Genomic DNA, 26,352 nt, shown 5'->3' on the forward strand with positions numbered 1-26,352 from the left:
TGCGTTTTAATGGCCAATTTCTAACTGCAACTTTAAGGGATACTTTAAATATTTTGGAACAAACAACCCCAACTTAAATCAAGCTAAACGCAATACGGAAGTAAACATCTTGAAAGTGAATATACAGCACAGTAACTCACCGTAAATTAAAACCATGAAGGTTAAAACTGACATCTGCGTTGTCGGCTCCTAACGTCCCAAAAATTCGCCAAAGGCCTTCCGCCATTTTCTTGCTCTACCTCGTTCTCGTCCATCGGTGGCCTCCAAATCCTTTGACTTCACCTCGCCATCACTTCAGTTCTTGCACCGCTTCCCTTAGTACCAACTGGTGCAGTGGATTCTGTTGCTCTCAATTGTGTTGGTTAATGAATTATTTTGAGCATCTTATAGTTAAAATTGTGAAGACTCTGGTCACATGTTTCAGGTATTCATGTTGCAAGATTTATTTCGAATGAGCACGGATGTAGTTAAGACTAGTGAACACATCCAGTTCACAAACCCTTTCATATATCAGTCACAATTTTATAATCGGATACATATAAACTATTTTAGCCAGTTTTTATTCTATAAATACCCATATGCACGATATTAATGTGTAATTTCAACATGAGGTTTTAGTATGATCAATCAACATCTATTAAATATGCCACAGAATACATTTCCAATGTCTTACATGCTGAATATACTGTGATAATGGCCATTCTGGTTTAAAGACATAAACATTAACTAATTGTGCGAGCGCAAACATGACATCTTCATCGACGTCCCACTGCCTGATCACCTCTGCATGGTCAGTAAAACGATTTCCACCTCTGTATCGAATAATTTGGTGGTGGAAGGTCCTATGTAATCAATTATGCCTTGTCATTGGAACATGTAATTTTAAAGAACACACCTTTTAAAGGATAACAGATCACACAAATTGATACCTTTAAGATCGAGTGTATGTTTTATGTAAAAACTGGCCAGATTCTCAAGTTATATTCAAAATGTTAAACATCTTTCAATAAATCAATCGTAAAAAATGAACATGTTGTGCATGTGAAATGCCAGCAACCAGATTGATCATTTCAAGCAGCGGTTGCTTATTCAGCAGAGGCATCGTTGGCCTTGGTCTGGTTGTTGGGGGGCAGAGGCTTGCCGGCATGTTGGCCCACGGTGAGACCCTGGGGTTTGGTGGAGAGATTCTTCACGGTGTCATCATTGAGCACGAAACCTTTTTTGGGGTCAAAAATCTCAAGAGGTGCAAAGTTAAGCGTCTTCTCCTGCCACACGGATGCCAGTCGCTGCTCCCACGTGGCGACCAGGCCCTTGCGACCCTCCTCTGGCATGAACGAAGGGCTCCACGAGATCTGTGGGGCCAGCACTTGGAAGCCACAGAAGTGCAGCATCCCTTGCTGCAAAACAAAGCGGTACAGAGGAATATATTAGGGATCGTACAGACCTGTCTCATATCCGAGTGTCCGTCTTAGACTAGACTCAGAGGTGCCATGGCTAGATTAACGCAGGGGCTTAAAAGCTCCCCCACCCAACATTAACTACTGTTTTATATTCTTGGGTCTTTCGACGTAGATAGGTTCAAAGAAAATTATCAAAAATAACAGAAAACTACGACGTTTCGATCGCAAGGCAAGCAATCGAAACGTCGTAGTTTTGTTATTTTAATTTTCTTTGAACCTATCTACGTGACTTTACCGAAAGACCCAAGAATATTAATTTCTGTAGTCACGAAAGCTTTAAGTCAAGATTTACTGTTTTATAACCGATGAAACACAATAATGTAAATATTTGATACATCTGGTAAGTAATTTGGTCATTAAAGCCATATTACCCAGATTTGAATATTTTATTCAATTTCATAATGTACATATAATTGAAAAAACAGTTCAAACAAAGATAAATAAGATTGGAGTATTTAGTATCAGGTGTGGATGATGGTGAAACGGTAAAGGGAATTAACGGAATATGAAAAGGGGCCTCCTCAAAACAATAATGGCCCTGGGTCCCCACCAAACCTAATGTCTACAGTGGCTATGCATGCCCTTGTGCTACGTCTCGTTCTCATAATTTAAAGTGTCATTACAAACGTCTTTCAATACATCTATTGATAGTATCATGCTGATGAAACCAATGATTTGAATTGATTGATCATAACATAATATTGTTTCATATTTTAATTGTCAGCCATCCATATGTGTATCTCTAGCAAACAATCACAATCAACCATTCATTCCATTTACAATTGTCACATTTGCAGGTATTTATCTTACTTGCATGGGCCACAGGATGACATTGATGTCACCATTGACACCTGTAGGTCCATACATTGACTCCATCCCGCCCGTGGTGATGGAGATCAGAGCCTTCTTTTTCTGCAACGTCGAAAAAAGCCAACACGAGGGAGACATGGAAAGAAGATCCCATCACGCACGCTAATATCATCAAGATCAGTGGTTATTAACCTGGGGTGCATGCACTCCCTGGGGGTGTGAGATGCCCTTTCTGAGAACCAAATGGGTGCAGGCTGCAGTAAAGTTAAGAACCACTGATCTAGATCATCAATCAGGATAATAAGAACAATGTGTGCACACGTACGGTGAAAGGGCCGCTCTCATAAAACTGTGGGAACCCATAAGCGAAGCCGCGGGTGAGGACCCGATCCATCCAGCCCTTCATGATGGCAGGCATGCTGAACCAGTACAAGGGAAACTGCACACCACAGGGTAGACACACACGCAGGTATCAATACAATACTGGGTTAAACTATTCGCAATTCATCTTTGTTTCTTATGCCCATGATGCACATGTAGCGACTAAATCGGAGACAGTAAAACTTGGAGGCGCTTATTTTATTGAACGAACACCATCGGGATAATACACACTCTACGTGGGTACACACTATTACCGTTGCTAGCCTATACACAACACTAATCGACTAACACTAACGGCGCTGAACGGAGACTGCCAACAACTATCAGCGCAATGTCGAGTGAAGACGGCAGCGACGACGAGATGGTAACGACGACGATCTTGAACAGCACGACGGGGATCCCACTTCCAGCAACAGCCACGAGGTCCCTCAGAGGGGCCCTTCTTGTACTGTCAGCGTGGCCTCGCTCCGCCCAGGACACGCCCCCTTCTCTCTAGAACCTACTAGCGGGCTCCTGAGGCTTCCCGATGGGCACCCTCTGTGACCTTTCCCCCCTCGATATCCCCCCTCTCGTGTCTATCGTGGCCTGCTGACATGGGTACTCCCTTCCAGCGCAGTTACCCTTTTCCGCCAACAGCCAGCGCTATGCCACTGCACACATATGGAATTGTGTGTCTAAGACTCGTTTACGACTTACTCGTGCACTTAATTATTTTTGATGCCACTATAGATTCCTATGTCTGTAGATTGTACTTACACCGTAGAGTTAACAAACTTGTGGCAAATTGTGAAGGACTTACTCTGTTGCATCCTTAATTATACACACATCAGAAACTCAGAAATACTCTTATCCCTGGAAATGGGACATTTCTCAATAATTTGGCACGAGATAAAACTCATTCTTGAAGCCACTTGGAACAAGTGAATTTGTTAATTATTTCATAGGCGAATTACTGTTGTGATGAACACTTACACACACAGGAAAGTAAACGACTGCATGGGTGTGCTCTGTCATCTTCTTTTGTTCTATTCCATTGGAGTATTTACTGCATTTTAAATACCACACAGATTGAATAAAATGTGTGCGCAGGCAAAATGCCACTAATTATCATGAATATGAGGCAGTACATTTCTGCATAGCACCATGTGTTTCCATGCATTTGTGTATATGGGAGTCAATGTGTCTGTGAATGCTTGTATATATCTGTGGGAAATGGTAATGTAGCGGTTGGTGTGCTGGCGATACGAACTCAGTGACCCGAGTTCGATTCCAGCTCATGGCCAACACCAATGACGAATATCTGAACCACACCACTCCCTCGTGTGCCGTGCCTGCCTTAATAGGTGCTTGCGAACAGCACTCGCCCTAAAAGTCTATGTAGGTTGCATGGGTAAATTTGTTTTGTTGCGTACTGGATATGGGTGTTCATGTGTGTATAGGTGCATCTGTGTGGATATCAGGACAAGAGGCAGGCTTATTATCAATAAGAGACTACAAGGCTTGGACATCGACTAAGTGTGGACACCACATAGGAGGTTAGCATGAAACTTATGCAACAAAACTGACACACTGAAGATGCAAAATAGGAAGACCCAAGACAAGATGGGAAAAGACGGTAGACAAAGATTTGGAACAATAGGAACTGCCAATAATAAGAGGAGATGCGGTGAAAGATCAACATCCTGCAGGGGGCTGTGTCAAAATGCATAATGCGAGCAGCTTATGATGTGCATATAAGTGTTCATGTATGCATGTTGAACCTCTTTTGCACCGCATGTAGCCAACCGTGCTAGTCGGAGTGTTGAGTGTCAATGCAAGTCGGTGTATATGGGCTTCTATGCATCTGTATTGGAAATTGGACCTCAATAGTTGCTCACAAACTGAACAAGTTAAATTGTCTGTAATTTAGAGACTTTCAAAGTGCGCCGAAAATGCCACAATCATTATGGTGATTTCAACACGGATTTAGGTGGCATTTGTGTAACCTCAAGCGGTGCTCAGATACTAGAATAGCAGTGGCAGGAGAGGAAGGTTTTGTTTTGCGTCAAGCGCGATTGGCCAGTTTAGGACGAAGATGATCGGAGAACACCAACTTCCATGCGTGCCCTGGGCACCACCAATATGAGCAAGCACCTGGAAAATGACGAGGTCCGCATCCTGCACCTTCTTCTGCTCGTTCACGATGTCTTGGCTGAGTTTTCCCTTCTCCCAGGCTGCTGCAGTCTCTTCTCCGTATCGAAAACTCTCGGTGCTCTTCAGATCCCCTGCCGCATTCATGGAGACAGCAACCACTCAGAATCCGTGCTTCATTTCAGCCAGTAACAGGCCTGGAAATGCTGTTCCGAGAATTATTTTGGCATGCCAGATCCATCGTCTTGTTTTTTCCTCGCGACACTACAGCGTGTGTGCGGTGATGTGAAAAAAAGTGTTTTGAATAGTGCTCATAATATACAATTAACATGCAAAGGTGTATCTAGTACTCGAGTGGTATTGCCTTGCGCTGATGATCCCTACTCAAAGCCAGCCTAGCAGCGGTCCATCAAACTTAAGTGAAATATTAAATTTTGCTCAGGACGCATCCCCCCCTGCTAAGGCTGCCACCTCGGGAGGTACAAAAAACCCAGGATATATCATGAGCATAATAATATCATCACAATACCAGAAGAGGGGAGAAAGGCATGTAGAAGAGGGACTTGAGTAACTTTTAATTTCCCGGGAGAGGCTTACAGATTCCACAGGACAGCAATCTGAGTAGAAGAGGTCAGACTGGGGAAAAAGCCGTACTGGCGGTAACTCTACCATCTGCCTGCATCCTACGTGGAGATTCATGCGTAAAGACGCAGGGCAATCTGTCAATGCAGCAAGCTTGTCTTATTATCCAACTGTCGCATGGTATGGAAAAAGAGTCGAAATGAATGAATAATTGATATCCAAAGGGTTTATTTACGTTCAAAGAATGCATCAGTAAAACCATTATACACCCAACTAACCCTAATCCTCAGTGAAATGACACTCCACAATTCACAGAGGGCATCTCCGTAGCATGAGACAGCACTTTTGCTGCCAAGTTTAACAGCACCTGTTGCTGCCAGGTGATTTGGAAACTTGGCATGCGTACTCACGCCACTCATGGGACTGTAACCACTCATGAGACTGTGTAATCCCGTCACGAGTTTCCAATTAGCCGATACTACCCATTCCCTTGGCATCAGTACAGTATTTTGCAACCCGTGGACAACGTAGATACCCATAAGAGGAAACTAAAAACATTCGGGCTGATAAGAAAAAACCTGATCACACCCGAATGCATAAGTTTGCATCGGCAAATGCTTTGTAGAATAAAAAAATCAGCCCATATAATGGCAACACCCACACTTGATAATTGGTTCTTTACCCTTCTATCTGGCAACAAAACTGACACCTTTTTGCAAGGAGTCATGTTTGCATAGACCGCAATACCTGCAGTCATCTGGTCCAACCCATATGAGACTAGGCTCGAAGGAAAGCTGTCTCGGGTGTGGACCAATCAACTTCAAGGACAGTGCACATTATCAGAGTTATGTTCTTTTGTTTGTATTATGACTGCAGGTATTGCGGTCTATGCAAACATGACTCCTTGCAAAAAGGTGTCAGTTTTGTTGCCAGATAGAAGGGTAAAGAACCAATTATCATATTTTTACTGGCAAATGAGGTCCCAACACCCACACTTGTTCGCACTTGTATAGGAGAGCGTTTCAATAAGTAAAAACAACTTTAGAATTCCGTAATCTAAGCGAGTTTAATTTCAATTAAATGTGTTCTATGAAGAACAGACCACATTTACAACCATGTTTTATGCTGCACTGGCCACATGTCCGTGGATCACTCAAGTTGGGAGATTGGGGTGAAATTGGTGTGATGTGAGGTTGTGGCGGCACAGAACCCCTGGTGTGTAGAATGAGTTGCCAAGTTGAGTCTACGTTCAATTCTTATGCTAATTAGGGGGAGTCTGCGGAATGTGTGAGATACATTTGGAATGTGCGCGCATCTTATACGCAGGGCATAACCTCAGCCGGGTTACGTCCGTGTTGGTGACCCAGCAAATATTCTCGCAACCAGCACACCACATCCAGTATACTACTAGTTATGGCTGTGGATACTAGTCAGGTGCCTAGTCTCCAGGCTACTTAACGACCTGGGAAACAATCGGGGAGAAATGAAGCCCCTCTCACACCAGTTGCACGAGACATGATGGGTGTGCATGCTACACCGCTGTTCTGTTCGGGACCGCGAGTCAGCAAACCTCAAAAGTGGCAAGGGTCACACGCACCTAGGATGTCGGCCCGTGTTGCCACCGGGTTGAAGGTCGAGGCGTACAGGTCGGACACCTCCACCTGGCAACCCTGCTTGCTCAAGGCCTGCACGGCAGCCTCCTTGAGGGCCCCGTTGAAGGAGCGCAGGGGCTCCTGGTGAGCGAACACGATCAGCGCACGTTTTCCGGCACCTGGGCACCAAGGAGAGCACGCACGTATGGCATGCATTTCATCAATTGACATGAACAGCAGGTAAAAAAGGTTATGTTTAGATGTAACTTTACCTTCACAGATGAAAGTCTAGCCCTAAAATATTCTCCTCACACCGCTGATGGTGAAAGGGCCTCCAGTAGTGGGAAGTCGAGTCTCGCCACGGGGTATTTTTGCTCATTCCCATACTGGCCAGACGTCTTAGAAGAGGTGGGAGTAGGCACCACCCATACTTTACCCCACCACACGCGACCTGCTAATCAACGAACTGCGGCGTGCCGATTTATACTGCTGGTTGGTGAGAGGTGGGGGATTCGGGAAGCTTCCACATTGTTTTAAAAATGTTCTGATGTAGATTCAGGAAGGTTTGCTCAAGTGTATGGCTGTGGAATTTGGTGAGAAACGTTTATTGGGCTCATTCATTCTAAATTATGAATTGGTGTAGAAAGAATCAATGAACCATTGCATACACCTCGACACCACAGAGAAACGGTGACATCTCGTGTTTACACACTTGTATCGTTGTGATTAAAAGCTATACAGTATATCTTATTTTACATGTCCTCTCAAGCCCCTTTAAAACGCAACATGTAGAAATAATATTTTTTTGTCAACTGAAAAAAAGTGATGTCTTCAAAAGTTTAAGATTGTTAATACCGCAAGCTATATGAATTAAGGAAACGCTGAAAAGATAAAAAAACACTGGGTCTCCAGGTAAGATTGGCCTGCTGACTGAGCTAACAGCAACACCGAATTTCTTTGCCAAGGGCGGGAGATTGTGTGTAGTGTTGGGCACACCTTCAGTGCAATCGCACAGCTGTGGGCGATGTCCAAAGTTGGTTGACGACTCTCCATCATTGCAATGGTAGGATGTTGCATGGGAATTGCATCATTCTAACAACGGCCTTGTCCAATTATGCTCTATTGCACACACCCCGACATTTGTTCAATATCCATTGTTTGGCGATATGCAGACGAAAGTGTGGCAATCCAAAAAAAACCTCTAATGGATATTGATCGCGAAAGCCTACGTATTCAAGTGTGGCAATCGTTGGAAAAATGTTAATTCTTGATAGAAAGTCTATTGCCAACTCCCCAGGTTAGGTCACGACCTCTCAAAACAAACCGGCGATGCAAAATAAAATGGGATTTCGCGCATGATTTTTAGCTTCTTGCATATTGATTTTTTAATTGTAAGTAGAACGATGGACAAAAACTTTCATTAAATCAATGCTGTAGTCAGCCAAACCGAACAAAAAAACCGGTTTTAACTCATATTTTCCCAATTAAAGTATTTGTTGCTCTGCAGTGAAAACTTCTCCTAGAAAGATGCAGTTATCAGTTAACTGGTTCAATAAATTGAGATTGCACTTCGCAACTGGGGTGTCAAAAGTAAATATTGTATCATTACAACCCCTTTCAGATTGGACCATAACCCCTTCGCACCTGAAGAGGGATTGGTATGACTCCGACTGTAATGGTTGTGATGATAAGGATGAAGAGAATGAAAAATCCTTCACGCGAAACGTTCCCAAGTTTGTTGGCCGTTCTAAAGACGCGTACATTTATCCATTGCATACAGTATTGTATAATTGCACGCAAGAATGAAAACAATTGAGGAATGTGAGCAAGAGTTCGCGTGTTACTCTCCTTCCTTGTATGCTCAAGGTCTGCTACCGGTCATGCAGCCCTGAGGTTTTTTTAAAATACTTCATCGTGAAACTGCGTTGGCTGCAGAGCACAAATCAAAGCACAACAAAATTCGCCAGCTGCAAAAACAGGAATAAAATATAAACAATAGGTGTATTGGGCAATGGCACTTCATGTGCTATGAAGGGCCATTGCTCGAAACGTCACCTATTGACGAATGAGAGTTTTTGTTGGGAGATGTGGCGACTTTGATCACGATGGTGCCGAGATGAGCATGTGCGTCGAGGCGAGCGAACAACTCTGTCCAGGAGCAATCGCGACGTTGAGGTGGGAACGAGAGGCAGACGACGCAACACCTCCACCCATCCCTCCCTCCTCCCGCTTCGCCCACACGGCTCGAGGAAAGCCTCCGCACTGCGCGCAAAGTCTTGGAGTAGGCGAGCGCCGCCGACGATGCGCTCGCTCACTGGGAGGCATTCGACTTTGGTGGCGAGCGGAGCGGAGACGGCAGAGAGAGGGCAGAGAGAGAGCAGCTCAGGGCGCAATGAGGGTTTGGTGAAGGCGGGGGCCGCGTTCACGCCACGTTTCGCTGCCACACGACGGCGTTCATTCGTACACGGCCCTCTCTCTCTGCTGCTGCTGCCTACATGCCGCAGAGCCACTCCGCACTGTACACACACTCACGTAGCTGCTGAACATGCCTATTTTAAAAGATGAGCACGGGCCTCCAAACTTGTAAATGAGGGCAAACAAGGACAGTGGTCATACACTCACAGACTACGACTGTACCGACTGCTGTGGCGTGCACGCATGAGCAGTGCAGCACGCACAGCGCGTACTCACCGCTCATCTTGTTGCTGGCTCCTTCCACAGAGGTGACACGAACAGGCAGGCAGGGCAGGCAGGGCAGGCAGGCAGGGGGGGCTGCACAACGCGTCTCGGGCGGCGGCTGAAGTGCAGTGCGCGCTTGGCGGCAGGAGGCGCCGCTTACAGCAGAGGCGAGCGCAGGGGGAGAGCCGCTTGGATCTGCCCTGCCTGGGGGCGGGGCGAACACCCCCCGCGTGACCTCGGCTGACCTCAGGGGCGGGTGCTGTTAGCGAGCACCTTGAGTGGCACCTGCGACGAAGGCCGACACGGCAAACGAGTTGGGTTGGAGGCCAGCACCACGCCCGGCCGGTGTTTGATTCCCGAGTGGGGGTTTTTTGTTTACACGTCGCACTCGGTACTCGTTTGAGGCTGAGTCGACCGAGGGGGGAGGCCCAGGGCCGGTTCAGATCGTGTTGTCGTGCCCACGAATTAATTCCCTCCCATCCCCACTTCACACTCTCCCTGCTCTCAAAGCGTGGCCAATTCTCCAGATTATGTTGATTATTGTTGTATGTGCTATGAAGGGCCGTTGCCCGAAACGTCGCCTGTTATATTTGGTTTCTCATTTTAATACCTGAAAGTGCTTTTAACAAATGTTTATGTTATCTGTGTTTGTGCAACACTGCCATAAAATACCTATCACCAAATAGCATTTTACAACACTGAAATAATGTTGGTGGTGGTGGTGGCGAAGAGGAAGACGATGACTCCAGTCGGAGGGAAGCTTGGATTCGAGACTGCTGCGCTGCACGCAGCACCGCGGTGGCCAGGAGATGTTGACTACCTCGCCAGGTGTACAGGGGTCGTGGGTTCGGTCCAGACCCTGACGCCTGCTGCTGCTGTATCTTTGGAGTTTGCGTGTCTCTCTCACCATCATCACGGTGGCTAGGAAATGTTGACTACCTCGCCAGGTGTACAGGGGTCGTGGGTTCGGTCCAGACCCTGACGCCTGCTGCTGCTGTATCTTTGGAGTTTGCGTGTCTCTCTCACCATCATCACGGTGGCTAGGAAATGTTGACTACCTCGCCAGGTGTACAGGGGTCGTGGGTTCGATCCAGACCCTGACGCCTGCTGCTGCTGTATCTTTGGAGTTTACGGTCTCTCTGTCTTCCCGTGGTCACGTGGAATTTTCTCTCCACATTTAGAAACACGCTTTAAGAGTATTTGGCTGTGATACATTTCCACGTGATAAGTAATTTCATTGGGCTATAATTTATGGCAAGGTCGTTTCTGAAAAAGAGCGATATAGCTCAGTGGGCCTTTCCCGGTAAAATTAAAATATAGTTTAGTTTAGATCGCAGTGGCATCCTTCCCTGCCTGGCTTCTACCCCTGGCCGACCCCCTTTGTCCTTCCAAAGCAGTGTTCTTCACTCGTGTTCAGTGTTCTTCACTCATGTTCAGTGTTCTTCACTCGTGTTCAGAGGTGGGGGGGGGGGCACGTTCGCCAATAAGACATCATCAGTGTGAGGGCCGCCACACATTTAAAATCGTCGGGTTTGACAGCATGATGGGGTGTTTTCACATGTGTGTATTGTCAGGGGCCGCACTAAAGGCAGTGGCCCACGGGCTGTTCTTCAACAACAAGAACAGCGTTCTTCAATGCAATGCCTCGTCACTTTTCCGCCCTCCCCCAGCATTCCGTCGCCTCCCCCAACTACGACGAGGCCTATCGCAACCCCTCCTCAACGCTCCCTGCTGTGTCACTAAAACTACACCACCACTTTCAATAAGCCAAGCTCATCGTATGTGCAATTGTATAAGTGCTGTAAAGCGCCTTGAAATCTAGATAAGACAAGATGCTGCTTTGTCGATTGACTTCAGAGATCGGCAAACGTGCGGGGTACGCTATCATATCGGACGATATTCGACAAAAGTGTTGCCGGATGGCTGGCTGGAGGGAGCAACGAGGGACACAGTCACGGCGAAATAATGTTTTGTTCTAACAAACAAGGCGATGTCAGTGAAATCCTGATATGTAGAACATATACGAGTCATGCATTCCACTGTTTGCGTGCGAAGAGCAAAAGTACGAGATTCAAACAGCCCGTTAACTGGCGACCATCGTCACCCACAAACCAGGTGCCTCTCGCATCGACCCTGACAACAAAGATCCATAACAAATCTGACAGTCCAAGAATTGTGAAACATCTCTTTTTTAAGCAACCTATGTTAATCAGGGCTTAAGTTCTCACGTAATATGTTCCAGGTCGTGATACTAATTTACAACTGTTACTATTTATAAGTTTACGTGAAATTGTCTGCGCTGTCAGTGGGATTCAAGTTGCACAAACCCACCACCCATCACGTTATGTTCGAATGTTGACTTTAGCACTGTACGTAGCCAACCGTGCTAATCAAAGGTAAGTTAGAATGGTGGGTTTAATATTTTTGTTTATATAATTTGACTCCAGCATGTAACTATGAAACACCAGTAATTAATATTTTCTTACAAATTCTGTACGTGTATGTAATATTCTATAATTATATAATTACAACTCATTACGTGCAAAGTATTTGCTCACTCTCGTATAGAATGTTGTGAGGAGACAAGCAGACTAGAGACACATGCCGTGACACGAGTGCGCTGTGACACCCTGCAGGACACCTGGACGGAGAGCGAGGCCGCGTGGCGATGTCTTGTCGCCCTCTCGTGGTCTTTGTCAGTATTTTGACTCCGGACGGGTTCGGCGAATTGCGCATTTGTAGACAAGTTTGTATTACTGTATACTATATACCTCAAAAACAAGATGTCACTTCATTTTCTAATTACCAATACTATAAAATAAAATATTACATCAAGCGTTGCAATACATGCAAGGAAATACTTGGTGTAGATGTACAAATTGCCAAGTAGATCTTAATTTTGGAGCTTGAGTCTGCAGAGAGGATTCCACGATACCTTGTTGGGGCCAAGTTTTCCCAGCAGAAAAGCCACGTGGTTCTTAGAAAATGGTACTAATTGTACCGACCCCCACCGATTGCGACCATTGTGCACTTGATTCGAGGGCATTGGTTCACGTCTGATAACGTGGCGTTTGTGCGTATTAGGGGTATCTAGCCTGGCACAAGTGCCGTGGTGAAGTCGGTCACCTGGTGGCAGCAAATGGCGACGCGTTTTTGTATTGGGTTGACCAATAGGTGCTCGCGAGCAAACATGCCTCACGGCCTGTGCAAGCTGAAGGGTGGGCTGTGGGCATCCCTGCTTGTGACAAGTTGCACTTTGGAGAACTAAATAAGGCAAGTGCTGTTAGCAAGCACCTATGAAGGCCATAACGCATAACGGTACACATGGCGGTGGGTGGCCAGCACACGGACGCCTTTGTCTCCCCAGTGGCGATGTTTACACACTGCATCAGGTACCCATTTGAGGCTGAGTCGATCTAGGGGATGCCCAGGACTGGTTCAAATAATCGTAACTGGTGTTGGCAGTGAAAGGAATCGAACTCATGTCAGCGGGTTCGCAGTGCAACGCACTAACCGCGACACTACCGCTCATCATACACTCCTCAACAGACGAAGCCTGGTCACAATGGATTTTTAAGCAACATGTGCTGTACTTTAGCAATTATTTGTGGATAAACTTGCCGATGAACAACCACAGAGGTACGTTCAAGGTGTTTCAGCTGATTAGTCAAAACATTACTGTGGTAATGTCTTTTGGCAATTTGCAAACTGCATCGTTGAGCACAACTTGTTAATTTGTAGAGAAAACATTTGCAATTTCATCCAATGCCTGATCACTGTAAGATCTCCAAATTATTTTAACCGTGCAAAGCTTTTCAAATTGTGACATTTTTGTAATTATTTTTTCTCCATCTCAGAATTCACGAATGCAAATTCATGATTTGAACGGTGGCTGGCAACGTGGTTGGATTACAAGTGGATGACTTATTTCGTTGGGGTCTACAAAAGCCCCTGAAGCCAGATGTTTTGAGTAGGCGATCGGGACCTGGCTGACCAAGTGGACACCGTGACGCGTTGACTCGGCCTGAGGGCCACCAAGCATGGACTCGAGCAATGGTGATGTTGATGCTCCTCAAGTCTCCCTCTGTAACCTCTCCCACCCAGACCCCAAAGAACTGGTCTGCATCTATAAATATCTTTTTTATGTATTCCCTAAACTACTTTTTTTTATTTGGACTCAACCTAATAATTGGCTTCATAGATATTTATATTTTCTGTAGCCTGGGCTGTCCATTGTATTATAAGCTTTTTCAATTTGATTACTAAAGTATTGTTACGGCACCCAAATAAAGCATGTTTGCATTAACATTCATGCAACGTATGGGAGTAACATTACAAGTGCTATAATTACATGGGTAATATTGACGTATTTAACAAGGCTTTATACCCGTGTGGAAAAGCTCATGGTTTATGGCTTACGAGTGTGGATACAATACTTCAGTTGTGTTTGTTTATTATTAGTTTTGAAGATAAATCACTGCGTGTCTACACGTCTTGAGAGTCTGATCCACTTACAGGACGTAAATCTTTGTTCTTAAACATGTGGTGCAGGGTTTTAACGAAAGGGCCGAAAGCTGCATCAAGTATGCTAGCTGGGTTGGAATCCATTAGGGATTTAGGAAAGTAATAACATTTAAGTATTCAATACAAGACTGGAACTCTTATAACTTAAGAAATATTACAACGATTTGTAACAATATTGAAAATCTCACAATTTTTATCAAGCAATAACTGATTGTATTGGTTTGCCAGTTCAACATCGTTATATGAATCTGATTGGTTAAAATTGGTTTCCTCCAGATATAGAGCGATCGATGTTAATTATCCTAATTTGTCTGATCCTATGTTTGGCAATTTTGAAATATAACATGCATCTCACCAGCCTGTGATTACTTCCTTTGAATTTAGGACAGACATCTCTGATGAATCTGGACTCATGAGAATCGAGTCCCATTTAAAATTAATTTCTCCATTTTCTCCATCTCTTTTGCTTCGGTTTACTTACGAATTTCTTGACCTCCTTTTTCCGGTGCTCGCATAAAAGTCATTACAGTAGTGTGTTCTTGTTCTCCATCGTCATTGCCTTTTGTTTGAGCATATACTACATAGAATTATCAGTAACTTGTAGTCGTTCAAAGGCCATGATTTTATTTGAGCAATTCTATACGATGTTGCCTGGAGTGTCAAAACTCTGATCCTGAAACACTTTCGAATCTTGCCCCATAAATATCATCGACTCTCCTGCTGCAATAGGAGTGCTACTTGTAAAAAATGCATGCATTCGACCTTTCCTTAACACGTCCCAGAGGCCAAATATGTCTCCATTCAATGTCCAATTGAACAAGCTTTGATTCTTGATACTGTGTGGCTATAACACCTCAGGGGGCAGGGCAGCCGTGTACGGTAATTATTTCCTGCCACCGCAGCTTGCGGATGGACCTCCACTAGAGGGAGTTCTAGAGATATACACGGCCATGTATATCAAGTTGGGGTGTATCTTGCCTCCAGTTTTTACACATTACCGATACAGTGAATACTTAATTATACGTTGTAAGAATTACACGAAAATAGACTCACTTATATGGCTGTATCCTTGTTTGAAATGGTCCTGTTATCTGCTTTGATCCGCAATGACGGGAATGAATAACTTCCCATGAATGATCACAAGAGGGCTGCCCTGCACCACTGAAATCATTCCTGTCTGTGGCTGATCGTTGAAAGGTTCTTGAAGACGTGCAGACATGCAGTACAATACTGACTTACACATACGTACGCACAGAGGTGCTTGGTCAGCAAATGTGTGAACACAAATCTCTTGGATATGGCGTGGCGTAACAGTTGAACCACTGTGGAAACATGCGTTCAATTCCCGGCCATGGCTAAACATTGCTAGCGAGTGAATCCGAATCAGAATAATTAGACTGGAGGAATCCGATGAGCTATGAAGCTCTTTTTCACAGATTACCAGTGATATCCGAACTGGTTCTAGGCCCGTCACCTTTCAACCTTGTTGACTGACTAGCATGGTGAAGTACGGCCAAACAACCTTATGACCAAGCTGGCATGGGGAGGCCGTCATCCAGCAGTGGATTGACAGTGCGATTGAAAGTACCATGCCAGCATGGTAGTGCACATCTGTGAATCCGAAACTTTGTAAATAAAGTTTTGTGTATAACTTGGATTTCTGAAATTACCCAACCACCTCTACTCTGCTGGGTAGTGGCATTACGGCACGTGGGTTTGTGAACCCATCTGTGTGGACCTTCTGGTTATCGCTTTGTATGCCTCGGTTCTACCAGATACTCTGTCTCCTTCCCGACGTGAAAAATATCTCCTTGCAGAAGACATTTACCAAACATTTCAGTCCAGGATCCGCCTGAAAACGGGATCCACGGTGGCGAGATGTTAACTACCTCACCAGGTATACAGGAGGTCGTGGATTCAATCCCGTTTGCGTGGATTTTAATCCGGGTCCTCCGGGTTTCCCTTCACATTTTATAAACATGCATTTAGAGTATTTTGCTGCGATAAATTTCCACGTGATAAGCCATTTTGTTCAACTAGCCAGGCCCCTTATGAAAAAAATCTACATAGCTCAGTGGACCTTCCCTGGTGAAATAAAAATGATGTAGTTTTAGCTTAGATTGAAAACAACCAGATTGAGACTTGAAGTTTGAGTGCGTACATTTGAAGAAAACATCTTTTCTGCTTGTTATATTTCCACTCGTGCTCTCAATGGCAATTCGAGCTTGCCTGACATGAAAAGACAAGAAGAGGATAAAATGTATTAGAGAACAAACAAGAATGAGACATCATAACTCTTTGGATAAACAGATACTGAAAGACCCGAGCAGGACATGGTACTGTGAACAATGTCAAACTTGATGCTATAAGCTAGGATATTGGCAACCAGCAAAACAATCGCACGTTATGTCAACTTGCGACCAAGGCAGAGATGGAGCGGTGTGGATTAGAGCACAGGTGGGTTACGTGTTTTGCGGCAACTGCAAAGGCTTGAGCAGTGTCTAAAGCAGAAGGGGAGGCTTTCATTTAGCAGTGGATAAAAAAAACGGTTTGCATTTACAAAACCGGGCCTTTTGGGCATGACAATAGCCCAACACGGATATAAAGCCCACACAATTTGCTGTATCGATATTCGAACATCTGGTGCTCATTGTGGGTATTCCTCTGGAGCCCCGCTGTTCGCATTAATCAACAAGTCCTCGCGATGGGAACGGGAGAGACCACCCGCGTCGTGCTTGAGAGGCCACACAGACGGGACGCGACCAACCAGAAGATCTTGTCTACACGCGAGGCAACCGAGCGCGTCGCGGGCAATGGCTCAATGTATAAATCGCAGCCACAACAAGATTTCCTTTTTGTCTCTGTTTGGCTGAAGTGTATTTAAGTTGTGGCATGTGGCATGGAAACCAGCCCGTTTTGTTTACTAAGAAATCTGAGTGTTCTGTCAAAAACTTTTGAAATCAATTTTGTTAGATTGGACAAAACGTATAGGAATGGCTTTCTTTAAGGGGAAACAGATATATGTTTCCTGGTGAATGTGAAAAAGTGGATTATTTAAAGACTATTGCTGCCAATACATTACAATTTAGCATGCGTGTGAACAAACAAACACGACCTCCTGGAGTCCTGCAATGTGAACAGTTTGAAAGGCAGGCGGTCATCACCTGGAAGAGTGTTTATGGCGTGCGAGACGCGACGCCGTGGCCATCGCTAAGCCAGGTCATTCAGCAAGGGTTCCTACCCTTGGGATTAACAGCTCTTAGATTGTTTATACAAAAACAACATTTCGTCGAGTCTACCCATGCCCGTGATCGGTTAACATTAAACACAATTATGAATCGGTCGCGTAAATTCTCGCAAATGATTATAATGCTTTGTTATGTGCTCGTGCAGCACATCCAGTTGGTGGTATAGTTTCTTAGTTTAAATCTTCATGCGAAAGATGCCTCCTGTGGGTTGAATTCAATGCACATGGACTTGCACTCACAGCTTTGACAAATGCCTGGCTCCTGGGCTTAAGGGTCAGTCAGGTGACTCGGGTCAACACCCACATTTACTCAAACTGTCTGCTAGGTGGTCCGAGGAAAACGACTTAAAAGAGTCAGTTGTTTTGGATGGTGTGCACCTTTTGGTTCCAAATGTTTTTTTGTTAATGCTTGTGGAAGTTTAACATGAATTCACATGGCAAATACCCACCCCATGAAATGGTCAATGTTTATATATATACTGTTGGGGGCATATTCTGTAGAATGGTGCATCAATTTGTCGATTATAAATGTATTCTTACATGCAAGATGCATATGTATCGGTAGGTGTGGGTAAGTGTTTGCATTTTACGCAAATTATGTGCTCACGTTACATTTGCTCTGAACAAAATTGTAGAAACGAGACAAAAACGATGTACGATACAAACGAGATTCAAAAAACCAGATTAATATTGAATTGTCAGCCAAAATAGTCATGATTCATTAGATCACAGCTGATGTCATCGATTAAATTGCTGTAGAATGCAGATTAAGTAGTACATGCTTAGCATATGCAGAGCATCAATACACCAGGTAGTGGATGGCGACATTTCACGTTACAGAAAACTTCCGCCAAACCAAAGGGATTCGTGTCCTTTCTCGGCCGTGTATGGCCTCCATATTGACGTTAACGAGAATGGTGCGGAACACGAAGCGGAATAGCTTAAACAATATTTATATTATTTATGGCACGGATTTTTGAAAGATAAATAATTTAGAAAACGTGCAATTACACCGCCTATCTGGTATCGCTGCAAACACAATAATTTAGCACTTTTTTATTATTACGAGTGCCCTGTCACAGTATTTTGTTTCCTGTTGTGCGAGGCACTTTAAACTGTTTGCTGTGGCAGGGTCTGGTTTAATTTGTTCTCTGTCAGTAAAGCAAGTGCATCTCACCTGTTCATTGTACCGGGGGCTAGGACATGTCACCTGTTTTGGGATAGCGGAGAGCTGTTCCTTTTGTGCACACAAGGGTCCATGTTGCTGAGTGAGTGATCCGAGCAAGTGCTCCATTTAATAAAAATATCGCTTGTTTCTGTTGTCTACGCATACAATAGCTGCTACATTATGGGTGTATACCCCCGTGATGTGTATCTGTGTCTGTGTATATAGATGTGCACCTGGCCTGGCACAGGCGCCGTTGGGACGTCACCGTCACTTAGTAGCAAACGGCGGGTATTGGTATAGATGTTGGTATTTGCTTTTCCAAACCTACGATTGTATTTGAGAAGTAGGCTGCAATAAAATAATATTTTAACCACACGGCATTTATTTCCGAAAGATGATCACGCCGCTTTATACACTTTTCGAAAAAAAGTATAAAAATTTTGCTTTGAAAAACCAAAGTGCTAAAATGATGTAACAAGTTGGCAGCCTGCTGCTTAAATTGGCGAGTATGCAACTGAACCACGTTCAAATAGAAGAATATGGAATAGGTTTTGGGATGGGTGCTTTTACAAATGTAACATGTACTGCATGTGAGAACCTATGTGTTCAGTACTGTGCTGTTGCTTTTATAGAAAATATAGATAGCTCTATTTTAAAGAAAAGTTGAGCTTCCATGTAATGTCACAACATCGGTAATTAAACATTAGTAATTAACAGGGTAGTCTTTCCAAAATGGAAATCAAAACAAAACTTGCATAGATTTGAAATTCAGCATCAACAGACGGTTAATGGGACTTTAGTTCAAGTGCCTAATGACCCATATTAAATACAATGGGGTACATACAAAATGTAAATGATTCCCATGAACTTGTAAGGATTTTTAGGTTCAGGATTAGCAGACCATTTTAATGTGACATTTGGTAAAAGTACCTCTAGACCCCATTTAAAAAAATTTCCGTCTTGATACAGTGTTCATTAATAAAACACATCATTGCAAGAATGTGTGATGCTCTCGACGAATCAAATTGAAGAGTGGATATATTTTAAAATTATCATTAAAATAATTTACAAACCCTTTAGTCAATCCACTGCTGGATGCCCCTGTGTCATATCTGCTATGGGGGGGGGGGGTGTCTGAAGGGAGCTGGACCGCTGCGGTATCGCTTGCCATTGTTAGAGCCAAGGCTGGTGGGGGGGGGGGGGGTCGAACAGAAGTCGTCCAGAGTCTGTAGGGCAGCACGTCAACTGCTGCGCCACTGCCTCCCCACCACTTATAAGTCAATTATATTACTACACATGGCCATACTTCGGTTGTGTAATTGTGTACGTGCATTAGGCGAAGTGCATGAATGTGTTTTCACATCATTTGAAATGTAAGAGGTTTTAGGTTCTGGTGTATCGTTGCGCGATGTCTCGCCATTTGTTCAACGACCACTTGTTTGGCTCATGTGCACATTGCTTTTTTAAACATTAGAAGTTTTTGCCTTCATTTGTTTGGATGCAGGCTGTGCAGCTGATTTGAGAATATAGATTTCGGGTTTTATGTGGTTACAGTTCCATTCTAGACTTGACACGTGAGGACTCTAAACTGATGTGTGCTTTTGTCAATTTGTAATTAAGAGACTCGGTTCTGTTTACGAGGTTTATTATGGCAATAAGAAAGAACATCCCACAGGATTTGCTCCAGGTAAGCAATTTCTAGGACATGTGATACATGTGCAAATGTTAATTATATATACATATATTAGCACACTTATTTAATTATTATAAAATCCTGAATGCATCTGCAGACAACCCCTATATTTCTGCAAGCCTGAAAAAAACCGAACTGAGAATCCATACAAAGTTAACATCATATACATGTCAGACGGGGCAACAGTGTTACTCTAAAGTCAACTTGATCCCCGTCACTGCTGCCGCAGTGCCTCTGAGAAGCCGCCCGTTCGCATCCATCTCGCGGAATGGCAGAGTTGCAACATTTGGCGGGTCCCTGGACACCCAGCTGTGCAAATTGGGTACTCCACTAAGTCAATCGGCAGATTGTGTCGTGGGATAAAGTGTGGGTGATGTAATTTCTCCCAAGACTTCTGGCTCGCGTGGAAGAGAGAGGCCCTTTCCCCGGAGACATGAGGCAGCCAATGCGAGGGCTGCACCGGTGTAGCGGCGACTTGTGGCGGACATCCTGCGCCGAGGGGCGACAACTGCCAGGTTTTAATGCCTCGAACCGAGACCACACACAGCAATGACGATTTGCATGTTGCTATTTGAGCAGTGCTTCCAGGGGCTCCAAGATGAACGTTTGAGCGTTGGAGTTCATATATATATTGCATAGGGTGATATATCCAGAGAAGATGTTGGTACCATTTTAATTTGTATAAAATTTAGTCGTACCGATTTATTTACATGGCTAAGACAACATTATTTGGTAATCCACTAATTTGAAATTATTATCAATGTTGTTGGTCATATCCAGCCAATGGAGCCACTACATTTATGCCACCCAGGTCGTGCCGAAATAAAGTATCTCTGGTCTGGGCACATGGACCATATGTATACACAGTTTCTGTGTTGGAGAGTAAACCCATACTCCAATTGTAAATGTTGTGAGTTTACTCTCCAACACATCGGTGTGCTGAAGCCGTAATTAATTGACACGGTTTGTTTACATGACAAACCTTACTAATTGGCTGTGTCGGGTGATGGTGGGTTAACGACTCATCTGTATTTACGCGATCTAACCCAAAAAACCTTTGTTATGAATTATGCTAGTGTGTCACCTCTCTGTGCATCCTGCATATTGTATGCGTGGTGTATCAAGCTAGAAGCTATTGGGGGTGATCCACTCGTTGCTTGTCAAATGCCTGCAGCCCTACCACGTTCGATCCACACGTTTGTGCAGAGTTGGGGAGTAGATCAGATGTCCAATTGCACACGTATTTGCCGAATGCATAACGAGCCCTGTGATACATTAAATCAAGATGTTTAATTGTGCCGCATCTGTATTTGCCCTGGTTGTTTTCTCCTTTTGTGGCCACGAGGGCGAGGTTACAGGTGTAGATGTTTTGTGACATCCATCTTCATGGTTGTGCCGTCAGTCACCTTGTTGTTGGGCTTGCTAATTATTCTTTTGACGTAAATTAATTGCGCAAATGTTCTTGAACACTTCCATCGACTAACGCTTAAAATCATAAAGGCAGTGCGAAAGGCCATAAAGACAAGGTGTATTGTAGCATGGAATTGTCAACGTTTTGACGACATTTGTAAACACTACGGGTTTAAAAACGTCAGTACCCCAAACATTATGTATTTGTCTCTTTTTTTCATTGTTTGGTAAATTCAATATAAAGTGGCCCGTGGGAGCAATAAATATTCCATCTGTCATGTCTCTATTTTGATAACTTGGGACAGCAGGCTATTGTTATAGTTTTGCATGGGGGCTTGGGGCAATACTCACATGAAACAGCAGTGATCGAATTTCTTGCACCTGAAGGTGCATCGCTGATTCATATTTTTGCATGCCGATTTTTTTCTGGGTGAATCCTGCGGTGATATAGGCACTGAGCTGATGAGTTTTGAGAGCATACAAATCGTTGGGCATTTGAGTAAGGAAGGTATGTATCGTGCAGATTGGATCCAACCAATGCTGTGAAGTTTTACATTAACACATTCCTGCGGAGGGAGCTGGTAGGAACGTTGGGTTGCTCGATCAATGGCCAGGGTCAACGGCGGCGTGGTGTATTCCACAAATATGCCCGACTGTGAGGGCGGGCACAAGCCGGCGTGAGTAGGTTAAACGTTGAGTTTTATAAGGGCACCACGGGGTGACCAGCCCCTCCCCACCCAGCCCCACCCCTCCCACCCCCCACCCAGCCCCACCCTCCCCACCCAGCCCCTCCCCACCCTCCCCTCCCCACCCAGCCCCTCCCCACCCTCCCCACTGAGCCCCTCCCCACCCTCCCTTCTCCACCCAGCCCCACCCCTCCCATTTTTGGATGCACGACGGACGGACACAATAATCCCCTGTGGGCTGGTGTAACCAGGAGGTTCCTACCAGTATGAAGTTTGCTCCTTACTTACATGATTTGACGCCTTGTTAACAATCCGGGGTTCACGTGCTATTGAAGAATATATTATTTCGTCTCGTGTCAATACCGTCTTGTTGGTATCGTCTGTTTAGTTTGTTCTAATTCTTTCTTAAAGGTTGCTGCCTAGTAGTTTGTATATACATTGCACACGTCATCATTGTTGAATCTTTCTGATTTCACAGTTTGTGTCTCTCCAGATTATGCTATCGATGTCAGATCTCTTGCACAGCAGTTGCAACCCTTCGTGTTCGAGAACAGCCCATGGAAGTGGATCTCACAGAGCTACCTCTCGAGAGCCCGTAAGAGGCAGCACTTCCCCCCCACCCACTCTGCCACGCGGCGGGGCTGCCCGAGTCGAGCTCACATTCTACATTCAAACCGGCTTGATGCTATCGCTGTGCTTGAGAACACAGATTAATCACAAACCCCACACATTCAACAATAACACTGCCAAAACATTAAGTCAAACATAATGGTCATTATTTGTATTATGAAGTGTTTTTGCCCAAAACGTTGCCCATTATATCGTTTTATTTTTCAGGCAGTGTTTTGGACGAATGTGAGAGGTTTTTTTGTTGCTTGTGGTTGTGCATTACTGCCAGCGTAGTATCGCTAAAGAATTGGTTCAATCACAGGCAACTGCCTGGATATAGACCCAGAATCTCAGCGATGACTTCTCTGCAGTTACGTATGACCTCTGAGCAACTTGTCCACCTCTATAAATTATTGATCCGTACAGCACCCGTAACTTCATGTATTGTGTGCATAAACATCAACTGTGATCAAGCAGTGGTGACATGCCTAGTCATAATGTACATGCAAGAAGAATATGAACGTACACCCCTTTGTCAAGCCACTCCCTATGCTATCAGTCATGGGGAGTCTTTGTCCATACTCCATCACGGTGGCCAATTTGTGTTGGAGAAAGGGGGTGGACTCCTATCAAACTCCACCGATGTTAGCCATGGATAACCACTGTGCCACTGACCCCCTATGGCATGTATACAATATGACTGGGCTTCCCAAACTTGCTGACCCAATGAGCCACCACGAGTCTTGTGGCCATGAGACGCACGGTGGGCATGCGGCTTGTCTTCTTCTTCTCCCGGTTGGTTTATGGAGTCAAAAAATAACTTGAAATCTTTGGGAGCACATCAGACGTACTCGGGTCTGGCTCCGCTGCCAGGAGCGAGTGTCGTGGGTCGCGTCGCGGATTGCTGCTGATGTCAAATGAAGTTGCGAGTTTCGTCTCTAACTTGAGCTGCACCGTGAGCCGTAATTCGGCCACCCCTGTAATAAACAGAAATGCTTGTGCAGTGACGTGCGAGGTTTCCTTTGTTGCGAGGAAGATTGTAACAGTAACTCTAAACACCGGTAGCTGCGGGGAAACCCCAAGTCGGAGAAGACATTTACGCAAGGGGGAAGGCAATGAATCCGACGCTTCCTCGGCTGTCATCACACACATGCCACCGGCCCTCCGCGACAAAGCTTTCTTTGCAGCACAAGTCCGACGTTGTCCGTCTGTGATCAGCATTGCCCCGCGATGGGGTAGAGTGCTCTCCAAGGCCGCTCGTGCTGTTTACCCCCTTACTCTATGGCAACCGCGTGTTTAACGTTGTCTGTTTGTTGAGGCGAGCACTTGCTAAAACCTACACGGCCTGCAAGTGAAGTCCGTTTCCAAAACTCTACGGAGGATGTTTATGTTGCCGTTTTACAAACCATCTTCGCTTCTCCCGAGCAAGAGGGTGCAACGAATGTACTTTTCACACGGACGTTTCTTTTGTGACAAACATCGTCATCGCGAGAAGAAGAGCACGTATCTCCTCTGAAAGGGCTGTTCCCTTTGCAAGTTTAACTTATGGGCCTCCGTCGAGTTATTATGTGATCAATTTAATTGCATGTTCAACGTTCCCAAAAGACAGGGCTGGTGTTTGTTTCCAACTGCTTGGCAAGCGCCAGGCAGTTGGATCCAATTGCGCGATCGGAGTTATTACCGTAACTGACGGCTCATTTGGCTTGGCTCGCAGTACCACACGTGACTAGGTCTGGTGATTTGCCAAACGTGAGACCCATTGTATGGCAGTGTTGGTGAAATTAAATACAAATAAATGAATCACAGTCCTGTGTCAACCTGATGTTAACTACCTCGCCTGGTGTACAGGAGGTCGTGGGTTCCATCCTGATCCTGATGAGATGTTAACTACCTTGCCTGGTCTACAGGAGGTCGCGGGTTCCAGCCCGATCCTGACACCTGCTGCTGTATATTTGGAATTTGCGTGCTCTGTCCGTGGTCGCGTGGACCTTGCCTGGTAAAAACAGTTATTTGGATACCTTCCCATGCCTTGTCAAGAGAGGGGGGGGGGGGCTTTTTTGACGATACTTTACTTTACCAACCCACACTTGGTGACGGGGGGTGGTTGAGGTCTGATCGGGATATTTCACTTGCCACCGATTTTAGCCGTCGCTGGGAATCTGACTCGTTTCGCCGTGTTCCTCACATGACTGTGCATTCACCACTGCACCATCAATGTCATCGAATTTTATTGCAAAAGTACTCCGTGGGAATGACCCGAGTTTGAGCATCATTGCAACTTTGAAAAAGGTGCTGCCCGCTTAAATGAGCCCTTCAATTTGTTTGACAAGCCCGGAATGTGACCACGCCTAACTGTCCATTTAAAATGTTAAATATATACCATTAATCATATAAAATGACGTAACATGGGTAATTATTTGTCTGCCAATGATAATTTGCGAGTCAAGTTTGGCAGACTGACCGAAATATAACTTTATCACGTGGTTCACGTGATGCAACTTGATGCCTCTTGGCGTGAGGCTCGCTGGCAGCAGCTTCCCAGTCGTGGTCATACTTGATACGACCATTGTTATTACCGTCTCAATACAATGGTACCATTTTAATTCATAAAGCATGTGTAAATGTGTCCTTATCTGAAGATGCTGTACACAATATTAGATGGCGGGAAAGGTCGAAGAAGGGATTATTCATGCACCTTATGGCGGGACCCCGGGGTCCCTCCCATAAGCCCCCGGCTCTCGCATAAACTGCACTGCGACGTAATTTTACGTCTGTTGAAGGCGAACGCGACGGCGATCTGTTCCTCTCGACGAGCTCTGCACGATGCGCTAATTAAAGTTTCAAAGTTTTGTTTCTTCTGTGCATTCGTCCTCGCTGTTGCGCTTGGACGACACGACAAGAGAACGATCGGCGCCAGGCGGGTCGCGGCGTTTGTGTGCGCGCTGGGACCGAGTCGCCAACAATACATTTATTATTTACGAGTTTCACTTCCGTTTATTCGGGACCCCGGGGTGCCGCCATAAGGTTAATTTGTTCTTATGGGAAAATGTTAAACCTCAATCTATGCTTTAAAGGTACCCTATAGACAATACAAACGTAATTTGACCCGATGAATATATTACCATTGTACAGGGTAGTCCAAAAGTCAGGACACATACGGTGATTGCTGCATTTATTTAACGCTGGCATTAAAACATTGTAATTGGTTATTCTTTAAGTTAATATTGTATATATTATTGTCATTAATATCTGTTTTATTTCTTCCTTTCAGATGACATTTGAAATTGGAAAGAAAATGTACTGAATTGAGACAAAACATCAGTGATGAATGTTCAAAGATTACCCCCCAATCTTGAAAAAGTCCTACATTTTCTTTCAGAA

General features: G+C 44.8%; 1 protein-coding gene across 1 annotated transcript; it reads right to left on the minus strand.

Moving 5' to 3' along the window:
• Window positions 1-418: 418 nt before the first annotated feature.
• Window positions 419-9,884, minus strand: LOC133340395 (ribosyldihydronicotinamide dehydrogenase [quinone]-like). The gene is made up of 6 exons (XM_061548575.1): window positions 9,647-9,884; window positions 6,961-7,134; window positions 4,785-4,915; window positions 2,596-2,709; window positions 2,271-2,372; window positions 419-1,397 (listed from the first exon to the last, which is right to left on the minus strand). The coding sequence occupies exons 1-6, from the start codon at window positions 9,651-9,653 to the stop codon at window positions 1,086-1,088; spliced, it is 840 nt and encodes a 279-aa protein (XP_061404559.1). The 5' UTR covers window positions 9,654-9,884; the 3' UTR covers window positions 419-1,085.
• Between the last annotated feature and the right edge of the window lie 16,468 nt (window positions 9,885-26,352).

This window comes from Lethenteron reissneri, chromosome 9, assembly GCF_015708825.2.
Source record: "Lethenteron reissneri isolate LAM-NWPU_2019-01 chromosome 9, ASM1570882v1, whole genome shotgun sequence".
Classification (NCBI taxonomy): Eukaryota; Metazoa; Chordata; class Hyperoartia; order Petromyzontiformes; family Petromyzontidae; genus Lethenteron; species Lethenteron reissneri.